The sequence below is a fragment of the Morone saxatilis genome, unplaced genomic scaffold (genome assembly GCF_004916995.1).
Source record: "Morone saxatilis isolate NCDOM2014 unplaced genomic scaffold, NCSU_SB_2.0 Contig24, whole genome shotgun sequence".
NCBI classification, from domain to species: Eukaryota; Metazoa; Chordata; class Actinopteri; family Moronidae; genus Morone; species Morone saxatilis.
The window spans coordinates 16,842,363-16,854,636 of NW_023339807.1; the positions used below are offsets into that span (position 1 = coordinate 16,842,363).

Genomic DNA, 12,274 nt, shown 5'->3' on the forward strand with positions numbered 1-12,274 from the left:
TACGAAACTCGGTAGGCACGTGTAACTCACCAAGACGTACAAAAAAGCCTCTTGGACCCATACCCCAAACCCCACGGGAAGTCGGCCATTTTGATTTTCATTTTCACTTTCGGCGAACTTTTCGCGTTGTATTTGAACAAACTCCTCCTAGGGAATTCATCGGATCTGCTTCAAAATTGGTCAGTACAGTCAAAGTATGTTGCTGATTAAAAGTTGTGCTATTTGTACTTGACGTTGAAGGGCGTGTCCATGGCGTGCCACTAAAGCTAACTACTCCTACAGATATTATCGGATTGACTTCAAATTCGATCACTGCAATCTAAACACATTGGTGATCAAAAGTTAATCAAATATTTACTGTGCGTCAAACGGCGTGTCCGTGGCGTGGCGCTGAATTTCCACCTTTCGCACTGAAGAGTCTCTCTATGAAAACCTAAGTCTTTTGCACTGTGTCTGAAATGCATGACCACTTACAGCGGTCTCCTTCGGCTTCCAGCGATGAGGGCTTGGGCGTGGGGCGACGTGGCGAGGCGCGGCTGCGGCAGGTGACCGTCACGCAGGCCCCGACGTAGGGAGATGGCGAGGTCCCGCCCAATGCAGCTTGCAGCTTTAATGTTATTGTTATTTTTTGTAAAATAGCAGATACTTTCAGTTGATAAATCTTATTTTTTATTTTAAACAAATGAAACCATCCTTTGGCTGAACTGTTGTTGTACCATTCGTATCCTCACTAAGGATTTAAAATTTGATGAGGGGTCACAAGGAGACATTGCTTAATTTCAAGGGGTCACTAGCCAGAGAGGTTGGCAACCACTGGGTTATGTCCTTCAGTCAACGTGTAAAGTAAGAGTTTGAAGTTTGTAAATTCTCCCTGGATGACATTACTGATTACTGAGATACCCCCTTTAAACAACCAGTGGTGGTTAAATGCATGCTATTTTATTTTTCAACCAGACCTTGGGGCTGGAAAAAAAAAGTAAATATTATATATATATATATAATATAAATATTGTTAATATTAGTGTGAAAATAAATAATACACCCAAAAATGTAAATGTACCACTAAATTTCATATTTGATCTTTAGTTTTCTCATCGAATCTCCTCTACTCTAGGCTGAGCAAACATCTCATAAACGAAGCTGGCGCTTACTCCTACTATTACCAAAGCGAGGGCCCAGAGCCTTCAGCAGCTTCTGCTCAGCTCTGCGAGAAACTGAGCAGAAGCACCTGTGTGACCTGCTCACACAAACAGCAGAAAAAGATGGCAAAGAGACATATGTAGAGGTGAGTGTGCGCTTTATCATACATCACCACACACACAACACAAAGCTGCAGCATACACAGCAGATTCTTACCCCAAGAATTACTGCAGTCATTGTCACTGTTGACATTTTCTTAGACAGAACAAATGTCCAGAGAACTTTGTATTATTGTATATCTCTTTTTAAGGAGGTTTCATAATTGTCAGATGAATTTCACATGCTCACAGATCTAAGAAAAAGTTACACGATAACGGTATGAACAGTTACACGGCCTTCTGCAGACATCCCTAGGAGACAGAGAAGAAAAGAGTGAGGTGAGCAGCACTTCATCATGCCCAGTCCAAGCCTCAGATAACTGCCTGCGCTCAGAGTCCTCAGTAGGATGGTTGGTCCCAGTCAGGGAGGAAGACAGGAAGGCAGAGAGACAGAGGACGAAGAAAAGAGGAAGAGATAAGCAGACAGATGTGAGAATCACAAACCACATCCATATCATGTTAAACAACCAGATGGCCTGCTGAGGTAGTTACACAGAAGGCAGAAGATTCCTTAATAGTTAAGTTATGATGGTAGTAGTCATATTCCCACAACAGCTGCTGTTGCAACAGCCAACAACAAAAGCCGTCATTATCTGTCTTGTTTTGTTTGCTTTAAGCAGCTGATGGTTTGTCATTAATAATTTGTACATGACTTCAAATTTCAGAGGTTTGTGAACTCTTCTCTCCCACACCCCACCCAAGAAGGAATTGCTGCCAAGAGAGCAAGGACACATGGTGAGTGGTATTGTAATGTGGCCTGCATTCAGGATAACGTAGGTTTCTCTTGTTGTCAATATTGTTCTGTTTCCATGGAGACAAGGGTGTTGTCTGGAGAAGTGTTTATCTGTTTAAACAGCAGGTAATAGAATATACTTCAACACAAAAAAACATGTTGTAGCCCTCAGCAGCTTTAGAGAATTCAGTCTGCATGAATTGTTCATTGTATAATCTTATCACTGAGAGAAGTGTAGGAGTGTGGTTACTCTAGTATTTGGCTACTGTCTGTACCTACAGGCGCCACGCCCCAAGAGTGACTCATTCACAGCGTTGTAGTACAAAGTTTGTTTGCACATTTGCCAGTGGGAGCACACAATGATGTGCATCAGCAATTTAACTTGTAATAATCAGAGTTTTACCTATTAATGATTGTGTTTGTGTTTGTGTGTCAGAGTCCATGGAGTGTAGTCTGGATGCAGACAGTCCCATCAACACTCCCGTGCTCCCGTGCACTCCTGACTTTTACCTCTCTCACTGCCAGCAGGTAAAACACTTCTTCTCTTCACCAGATCTGGTTTACGGTGACTTATTTAAGTTTTACCTGTGGGCCTTTAGAAATACTTGTCTTCAGTGTCACACCACCTATCTGGATATGAGTCAATATATAACACTAAATGCAAAGATACATAAATGCAGTGAATGTGTAAAAGTAATAATAGTATAAATTAATGTATACAAGTAAGGTGTTAATGCCGTTATATGAACAAAGCTTTGTCATGACGTTATTTTGGACTCTTTGATCCATTCTTCTTTTTGCTTTTCTCTCACTTCCCACACTCCAGTCTTACAGAATGAATTCATCCCCTCGTGGTTTTGCTTTGGTGATCAGTAATGTGACCTTTGATCCTTGTGCTGCGCCTGACCTTGACCCGAGGAAGGGAGGTGAGGTGGATGACGAGGTCCTCAGGAAGGTGTTCACAGAGCTGGACTACCTGGTTACAGTCCACAGAGACCTCACTGCTCAGGTAACACACACAGAAGCAGGTTCAGCATGTATTTACAGGATGTTATTTAAAATATTTTTGTCTTATTTAGCTGATAAAGCTAGAACAAGAAGTTGTAAAAGGGGAGGTGCAACCTTGGAATCATTTTCAGAAAGTCACTTGGCCAGTGCTTGTAGAAAAGCTGCTCTCATGTAAGATTTGTTTGGCAGGTTTGTTTAGCTCAGTTCCCATTTTCAATGCTGTTCAGTGTGCCAAAGTTATCACAAAACACATTTAATATTTCAGTAATTGGCTTATTGTAAGAAATGAAAAAGAGGAATGAGTAAGCCATGTAACCACATGGCTGCCTTACCTAACCTGTTAAGTATTAAAAATCTTGAGCTCATCTGAACCACACTTTTCCTGATTCCACATTCTTTGTGTAGGGCATGAGGACGTGTATTGAGACCTTTTGTCGACGGGCAGACCACCAGACAGTGGACAGCTGTGTGGTCTGTTTGCTCTCCCATGGAGTGGAAGGAGCTATATATGGTACAGACGGACAGCTCCTGCAGGTGTGATTGGTTGATAGGTAGTGTTGATGTATGTAATGCCATTCAAGGGTGAGGATGCAACTCCTTTTACATTTAATATGTGTCACACAATTTCAGCTGGACTGGGTGTTTGAAGCCTTCGACAATGCACACTGTCCCCTGCTACAGAACAAGCCGAAGATGTTTTTCATCCAGGCCTGCAGAGGAGGTAAGACTCTGTGTTATTCTGTACAGCCCTCTATCATCATTAATTAAACTGACACATGGCCGAACCAAGTTTTCTTTACTGGGTGTTTAAACTCATTGAAGCTCAGCCACAGAGTGAGTTTAGATGTCCATGGGGATTTCAGAGTGCAGCCACGGCTCCTTCATATGTGAAGCAACCAGGCCTCTGCTGAGGTTGCCTCCTGGGTGCCTCCATGTGGAAGTGTTCGGGGCGGGTACACTTTGAGGAGACACTGGGGCAGACGCATAATGGATCATAATATACAAATGTGAATATGCAAATACGTGATTGTAATGCCTTACAACGTATGTTAAGACTACCTATGTTAAATCAGTTGGATCACTCCAACATAATAAAAGCTTTTACTGTAAGAGAAAGACAATACGCAGATGCCAGCCTGTCTCTCCACATGTCCAGATGTTGTTGGCTGTCACCTTCCTGGCCACTGGGACAGATAACCCGGGCGATCCAGATGTCGTGGATTGTGTCATAATATGTCAAATTTAAATGTTCTGTTAATAAAACATATTACAGTAGTAGTACAATATTATTTCATAAACATGTAATTAATCTGTGACTTAACGAGGCTCCCAGCTAATTAATATGTCTCTGTGATGGAGGTTATGGTCTCACTACATGGCTGATGATTCTCCCGACACACCCTCAGACCCCTCAGGAGCAATCATAATTACTGTCACGCAGTCCCTCGCTCCACCACAGAGCCCACCACAGGTGTGCTGATGAAAGGCCATTAGATGTGGTTGGCCACTGCCTCTGCAGATAGCTTCAGTCAAAACCAATAATTGGTTTCTTGCAGTATTCATGAAAATCCTGTCATCCTAGTTTCCAAAATTAATTACATTTACACCTGATGCAGAAGTTAAAAGACTTTTTTTTTTAACTGAAGCTCAGGAAAATGACAATAATATTAATAATAATTTCAAGAATCCACTTTAAAAAAATATCCCATTACATGTTCTTATTACAGAATTTATTATTCAATTTTTTTATTTATCAAAACCATGACTGCAGTCAAGACCCACTTAAATTCTAGTCCAAGACAAGTCCTGTTCCTATAGTCAGAGAAACAGCATCTGAAGACTGAAACCAGGCCCAGGCACGTCAGCCCTGATTTTTGCACCAAAGGTTAAGAAGACTGTTGGATGTTTGATGTTGATTAGAAACTATCTTGTCTTCCAGATGAGATGGACTGTGGCGTGGAGCAGATAGATGGGCCAGCAAGGACCTGCTCGCCAAGCTGTGAACAGCGGGATGCTGGGAGGGAAGGACAGGGGGATGCAGACTCCAGACAGAGAGGGGACATGGGTAGGCCCAGGATTAAACTGCCCCAGCGGTCTGACATGATCTGTGGCTTCGCATCTCTCAAAGGTCAGAGAATTTGTAAGTTTGTCCCTTTTGCTATTCTGGTTATTAAGGAAAATGTTTATTTAAAGGTCCAGTGTGTAACATTTAAGAGGATCTATTGACAGAGATGGAATATGATATTCATAGGTATGTTGTCATTAGTGTAGAGTCACTTGAAAATAAAAATTGTGTTTTGGTTGCCTTAGAATGAGCTGTTTATGTCTGCAGAGGAAGCCAGTACTCTTCCACAGAGTGTTTCTACAGTATCCCAGAATGGACAAACCAAACACTGCCTCTAGATAGGGCCTTTTTCCTACACTCGTGGAAGGGCAAGCTGTATTCTTCCAGTTGTTTGTAGTCTACAACTTCACAGATAGATGCCACTAAATCTGACACTCTGGTCCTTCAACCTTAGTGTGAAAGATTAAAAAAACAATGTGTGGAATATTGAATGCTGCAGTAGAGGTGAGCAATAATCTATGAAAAAAGAGAGGTCGTCGAGAGGTAGCCGTATTTCAACGAACTAAAACAAATCAGTGTCTGTCCACCTGACCACCCGTCTTTTTTCACTGCTGATTTTTTTTCCTGCAGCTGTACCCAACTGTGGCTTAAGTTGGTCTTGTTTTCTACCTTCTGTTATGCTTGCAGCCTTCTCAAAAATGAACTGAAACAAAACCAAAATAGATCATATTAGAGGCTTTAAAGGTAAACTTCACTGATTTTACACACCGTCTTGGAGACTACTACTGCATATATGAACAAAGTTGTATGAAACCTTTTGTGGTTCCAGAGGAAGCTGCATGAAGTCTGCTAGAAAATATGTCAAGCAGCAGGGGTTAGGGCTGAAGACTACTACTAAGTTAAGAACCTCGAATCTGAGGGTGTGGAGGCTTAAAGGCTGCTAGCATAACATACCTGAATCTCCAAGTGAGCTGTTGGCAAAGAAACATTTCTGTAGTTGTGCTGCATCCATTTTCATACTTTTTTCTTAAACTGTCTGTCGTGAGTTTGACAGTGTTACAAGAGTGCAATGTTAAAAAGTGTCTGGGGTTAAAACCATATTTGTTGATGAAATTTCCGCTGAGCTCTGTCTTCATGTATTTCAATTGAGCTCAGACTACTTTTCCATGATGATTATCAAAGTTTTAGATGTTAACATAATTTTATAACTTTTCTGTTTCTGTTTCCAGTTGTGTAAATAGCAAACACCACCTTAGCTCTCGCTGTATTAAGCCTTTGTTTGATCCTTTTCTCCTCAAGGCACAGCAGCCATGCGGAACACCAAGAGAGGATCCTGGTTTATCCAAGAACTTAACACATCACTTCGCCTCAATGCCAGAGACACACACCTTGCAGACATATTGGTGCAGGTGAGCATAGATTGTCCTGCACTTCCATATGCTGCATTCATGCTGTTAAATGTACTTTTTTATCTAATGAACTTCTTTAAGACATTACTGTAATCTTCCTGTCTTGTTTTTTCACTGTCTCTAGGTCAACGGGCGCATTAAGGAGCGGGAGGGTTACGCTCCTGGCACCGCCCACCATCGCTGCAAAGAGATGTCGGAGTTCACCAGCTCATTGTGCAAAGACCTCTATCTTTTCCCCAAGTACCAGCCCCAGTATTGATATGCAAATATGCACATACACAGATGAACACACACAGACCATTCCTTACATTGAAGCCTCTCAAGAAAGGACACACAACTGTTTATTCCACACAATTACTGCCACACACTCACACATTCCCCTGTTACAACTTCATGTCCAAACAGAGGATTTATTCATTCATATTTCCTGTGTAAATACTGCCTCCTCAAACCCGCAGACACACATACACAAATACGCAAATCTTGGAAATGAAAAAGGAGCAAGCTTATGTTAATCTACATGTACTCGGAAATGGGCAGCGTTTTAGTATACAACTCACTCATGTATCTGTGTGCCTGTGTCTATGCCAGTTAGAGGGTTTAGATGTTAATCCGTTTTAGTCAAAGACAGAATCATATTTTTTTGTTTTCTTACTGCACAGCTACTTTGAGGTTTCACTCTCTTTTTAAAATGTATTTTCTACACAGATCTATTTTTGTGGCTTTATTTTGTATGGAATTGTTTTTATAAGGATTTTTAAGCCCATTGTTTTTATTTGTATATAATGTTTGTTCTGAATTGTGACCATTTCTTGTTTTTAGTATAGTGACAGGCAGGGGGCAGCACAGCAGAGACAAATGCATTTCATCGTCTGTATGTCATCAATATTCATATCTACTGCAGTTCAAAAAGGATCTTTACTGTCACGATTGCAGACGGCTTTTATTTTAGTTATAGTCACCTACAGGGATAATTAAACTGTAAAATCTTTGCAGCAGGTTCTGCCTGCTCTCATTAGAGAGGTTCTTTTCTCTCTCACATAGTTTGCCTTATGAAAATGATGAAAAACACCTACAGGGCAGCTACAAAACTGTTTGTTTGTTTGTGGCTTTCAAACCATTCAGTCTGCTTTTGTGGTTGCAAATCCACAAACAAACAAACATGTTTGTGGATTTTCAACCAGCAAAGCAGCCTTTAACCTTAAATTTCATAAAGGAAGGAAGAATTTTACTTTATATCAGCTGTGTTACTGTAGATCTGTCCCTGTCATGGTGGTGGGCTGCCAGGGGAATGTGGTGCTACTTGTGGGGTCATACACCTACAGTGTGAACTCTGACCTTTATGCTATCTCTCACTCCTAATAGTGTTTCTCCCTGTGTGGGAGCCACACATTTAGTTAGTCCATGTACAGTTTTCGTGGTATTTTACTGTATCTGGTACAGTAACGATAAAACATGTATTTCTTATGTCTTCCATAAACAATATGCAGTTTTCTACATCAACCTGTACCATGTGACAATGATCTCTTAGATGAATTTATTACCATTGAGCATTTACAGTGTATTGTATTGCTTTGGCACCCTCACACAGAGAAAAATCTATTTCTGAAGGCTTTGTGAGCATTGATGACTCCGAGAAAGGCCCTGACCAGGCAAAGTGTGTTTAGTTACAACAGTGTTGTAGTGAAGAAAACAGAATACATGGTCGAAACAGTATTGATTAACCATCTGTAAACAAAGATGCCTTCAAGCTCTGTGTGTGAGGTACTTGTGGTAGAGTTTAACTAGACCTGGAAGGTGTGCTCTCCTCTTTGTTTTAAGTAATTGGGAAAATATAATTTAAAAAAGAAAAACATCTGAGTGGTATGAAAGGGTAACTCTCCTGCAGGGTGGGAAGTTTTGAAGCTTTGAAATTTGCTGCCAAGCTCTGCTGAGGTGCAGTGTGGGGGGGCCTGGAGAGATTTTATTTCTATCAATGCCAATGACTGCCAAATGTGCTATACAATAAACAGGCCATGGTTTTTAAACAAGAGAAACTTTTTGTTTTTTTCTTACATTTGCATGTGCATAAGTGTATCTGCATTTCCTGTGACTGCGTTGTTTTGTGCATATGTTTGGTTTAAGCTGAGTGCTGCACCGTGAGACCTCTGCACAAATGTACGCTGTGGCTGCTCCTGTGCATGCTCCACTTTATTTGATCCTCCTTGTTGCTGTGTTTGTGTGTGTTGTTCCCCGGCGTACAGCCTGTCCTCTCCGTTCTCAGGTATAGTATAACTGGCTCCCCACTATTCCGCTGTGCTCAGGTCTCTCCATGCTGTGACTGGGACGAATGTATCGCTCACACTGCCCGCCACCCAGTGAAAATGTTCTTAGTGTATCAGATAGAGGCCCAGCCAGCTGTCCACAGTCATTCTCCCTTGTCACACACACACACATACACACGCCGGCGGTCAGAGTAACACATTTCTCGCTGGCCTCCGGTGTAGCTGTGAGATTAGGCTGTTATGCGCTGGCGTGTGGACCACAAAGCGGGGCGGGGTTAAGGGGGATCTGTGTGTGTCTGTGTGTCTTTGTGGTTCTCATAATGGCCGCCTGTCTCATCAGCCATAAGAGGAAGAGCCAGAGGATGAGTTAGAGACGTTTAGATTAACTTGTCTGAGTGGGATGTTGTCTCTCTGGCGGTGCAGAGCAGTGGTGGTCTTCTGAACCTGCTGGAGAGGTCAAGCGTATAGGGATCGCTTTATGGGGCCGTCTTTTACCGTGGGTGGGCGCATTCGGGGTAATTTTTTTTCTTCCTAAGGCAGGACTGCCATAGCATGTGAGTGTTATGGGGATTGCCTTGCATCATTGGCTGATTAGGTGAGAGCTGTCATAGGGGTGTCATGTGCACCTTCCTGCTCACGTTGCAGGGGCAGCCCTATGGGGGGTGCCCTTCCAACCCCCCCCCAAACAAGAAGTCCATCCAAACACACACACACCTAATGGCCGGCTGGCAGGGAGGGTGCTGCTAAGTGCAACAAGTTGTGTGTGTGTGTGTGTGTGTGTTTTATTAGGTGTCTGCAGTTCTAATAAAGGAAAGCGCTGCGTCCTTCACTGCCTCATCAGATGGCTTGGCTCTGCTTTGTCTGCCTGTCTGATTTCTGTCCGTGTGTCTGTCAGGTCTGTAGTGGAGCTGGATTGCTCGCAGCATCTGGATCATCTGGAGAAGAGCGCGTTCAGGAAGGACTCTGTAACGAGTGCGTTTTGAGAATGAGTTTATAGTAGAGTGAGAAACTTTAGAAGATGTTTGCCTGTTTATTTGACCTGGTGTAAAGTGTGTGTACGGCATATAGAAGACAGGCAGAGAAAGAGTGTGTGTGTGTGTGTGTGTGTATGGTGTTGCCCACGCCATTGGAAATGCTGGGGTGTCCAGCAAGGTTATTTTTGGATCAGTGACAGCGTGTCAATGGCTGCAGATGCATCGCAAAGGAAGGCTCTGAGATACCAACAGACCCTGGTAGGTCTTTCCCAAAATCTACCTTTACCTGCATGCCGGTCCGCTGTCCTATTTGTCTCTTGAAATGTCTTTTACTTTCCCCTCATTTCATGCCCATCAACCTGCTTCTCCCTCATCCCTCCATCTATCTACCTGTCACTTTTTCTACCATCCTTCACTTTCCCTAATTCTTTCCGCCCTACCTTTCAGTACTTTTCTTCCACAACTACCTCCTGGTCATTTGTTTTCATCTGCTGCATCCTTTCTTGTCCACCAGCAGTGCTCTCTTTGCCTCCTCTGTTCTCTTTACTTCTTGAAAACCATTTCTGCAACTTAATGTCAAGTTTATTTGTACAGCCCTCAAACATGTTCACAGTCTCCGCTGCTTTCACACCGCCCACGCTGCTAAACACTGAGTGCGGGCGATAAATGGAAAGTCATCCCTTCAATAATCAAGGATTTTATTATTTATTACACTAAGATTCTGGTCTCTTGCTTGATTTCTTGCATTTGACTGTTATTGTGTTGGGTACATTTCTACTTCGAGACCTCGTCTGTCTACTTCTATCTGTATTCCTCCTCAAGCAGCAGCCTTGTAAAGTCATTGCTGTTTTCATGTGTTGGTGGATATAAATACCTATATACAGGAAACCTGAGCAGACAGGTTAGACATACGTGTTGAGATGAAGTCATGTCACTATATCCTCTCGTTCATCTGTTTAAATGCTCATCCAGAATGATGGTCATTCCCCAGAGGAGCATCATGTCTGCATGTCTGCCATTGATGTTTTTCATTCAATCACACCTCCTCTATGGACATAAATGAGAGTGTTTTTTTTGAGCGATTGATTTGAAGCATTGTGTTTTTTCTTCCAGGGGTTTTAACGGTCATTTTAAATATGAATTTGAATTATAAGACAAGAGGATGACAGATACACAAGCAGCTGTGGTGTGTATATATGTGTTAGAGCAGCCTGAGCAACTGACAAAGTGACTAAGAGCAGTGACAGTGACTCCTCTTCCTCTTCTTCTCTGAGACGATGTAGATTGCCAAAAGCAAATCTCTAATTCCCCGGCCCTTGTGGAGCCCCACAGGGGTGCCCACAGGTCAGGTATAAATAAGAAATCTCAATTAACCACACTATTTACTGGCTTAATGTCTCTCTGCGAAGTCTCACATCTCTCCGGTGTGAAAGCTGCGATGGTGTCTGTGATTTGTGTGTGTGTGAGAGAGAGAGAGGAAATTAGAGCCTTGAAGGATTTGAGGAGTTTATGTGTAGAGCTGTTAATAGATCGTCCTAATATAATTTGTTTATTGATGAGCAGCAGGATATAGCAGTGTATATTTTCAGTTTGATGGTTTAGCAGGCTAAATCCTCACAGATGCACACTGATGCTGAGAGGTTACAATAGACGTCTGTTTTTAGTGTTCGCACAAAGTGTTGAGGTTAAAACTGGGTTAAATGTGGTTAAGTGTTAGATGTTTATGTTACATATAACTAGTAAGGATCTGCCTGACACTAAACTATAGTCCTTTAAAGTTCAGTTTAAAGTGCAGCTTTATTGTCATTATACATTACATGATTACACAATTAAATGTGGTTGTATAAATAATTAGATAAGAAGAAAAGAGAAATTCAATAAAAATTTAATAAATACGATATACGATATAAGAAAAAAGAAACAGGTCAAGTTAGGATAAAGCAACAGACAACACTTTATTTTCCAGGTCTGTAATTCTCTGTCATTTGGTACTAATTATTGCGAAAAATAGGACATTTCCTTGAAAGCTCCATTTAAACCCATTATTATTAAATGATTATCCAAAAAATGTTATTCTCTATGTTCAATTATGTTGTGCCTGTAGTTAATTTAATTAGAATTTTTTAGCTGACCTGATTTGCACTGACTAAAAGAAAGATTGATTATACTGGTAATTCACTGAAGTATACCAATTGAACAATGTCTCTATTTTCCCCTTTAATCAGTACAAACACGGTGTTATCTAATGCACACCTGGCACAAAGGTGTATCATTTCAGTCATGGACTTTTATCTAGCTTCTTATTATCTTGGTGTTGACAATGTATGAGAATTATATATATTATATATATTCTTTTCCTGTAATTAATATAATTGCATAGTTCTTTTTAGGAAACAGGAAGAAATGTTTTGGAAATTACATACCTGTAAAATACTTAACAAGAAGGTTCTTTATAACTTTTAGTTTAATTTAGCCCAGTTTTAACATTGATGTCTTTTGACCTGCAAATCACCAAATCATTGC

At 41.4% G+C, this 12,274-nt stretch overlaps 2 protein-coding genes across 3 annotated transcripts in view; both read left to right on the top strand.

Moving 5' to 3' along the window:
• The window catches only part of casp2 (caspase 2, apoptosis-related cysteine peptidase), a 10,555-nt gene extending 2,006 nt beyond the window's left edge, over positions 1–8,549 (top strand). Inside the window, exons 3-11 of one of the 2 annotated variants that reach the window (XM_035672652.1) lie at positions 1,115–1,285; positions 1,964–2,033; positions 2,468–2,559; positions 2,858–3,040; positions 3,445–3,573; positions 3,670–3,760; positions 4,979–5,179; positions 6,404–6,513; positions 6,638–8,549. In XM_035672652.1, coding sequence (XP_035528545.1) covers positions 1,115–1,285; positions 1,964–2,033; positions 2,468–2,559; positions 2,858–3,040; positions 3,445–3,573; positions 3,670–3,760; positions 4,979–5,179; positions 6,404–6,513; positions 6,638–6,772 — 1,182 coding nt within the window. In that variant the 3' untranslated portion in view covers positions 6,773–8,549. The remainder of the gene's footprint in view (positions 1–1,114; positions 1,286–1,963; positions 2,034–2,467; positions 2,560–2,857; positions 3,041–3,444; positions 3,574–3,669; positions 3,761–4,978; positions 5,180–6,403; positions 6,514–6,637) is intronic. The other variant, XM_035672653.1, reaches the window with a different exon arrangement.
• Positions 8,550–9,513: 964 nt separating this feature from the next.
• clcn1b (chloride channel, voltage-sensitive 1b) overlaps positions 9,514–12,274 on the top strand; it is a 29,504-nt gene continuing 26,743 nt past the window's right edge. The window contains exon 1 of the mRNA XM_035672581.1: positions 9,514–10,009. Coding sequence (XP_035528474.1) covers positions 9,959–10,009 — 51 coding nt within the window. The 5' untranslated portion in view covers positions 9,514–9,958. The remainder of the gene's footprint in view (positions 10,010–12,274) is intronic.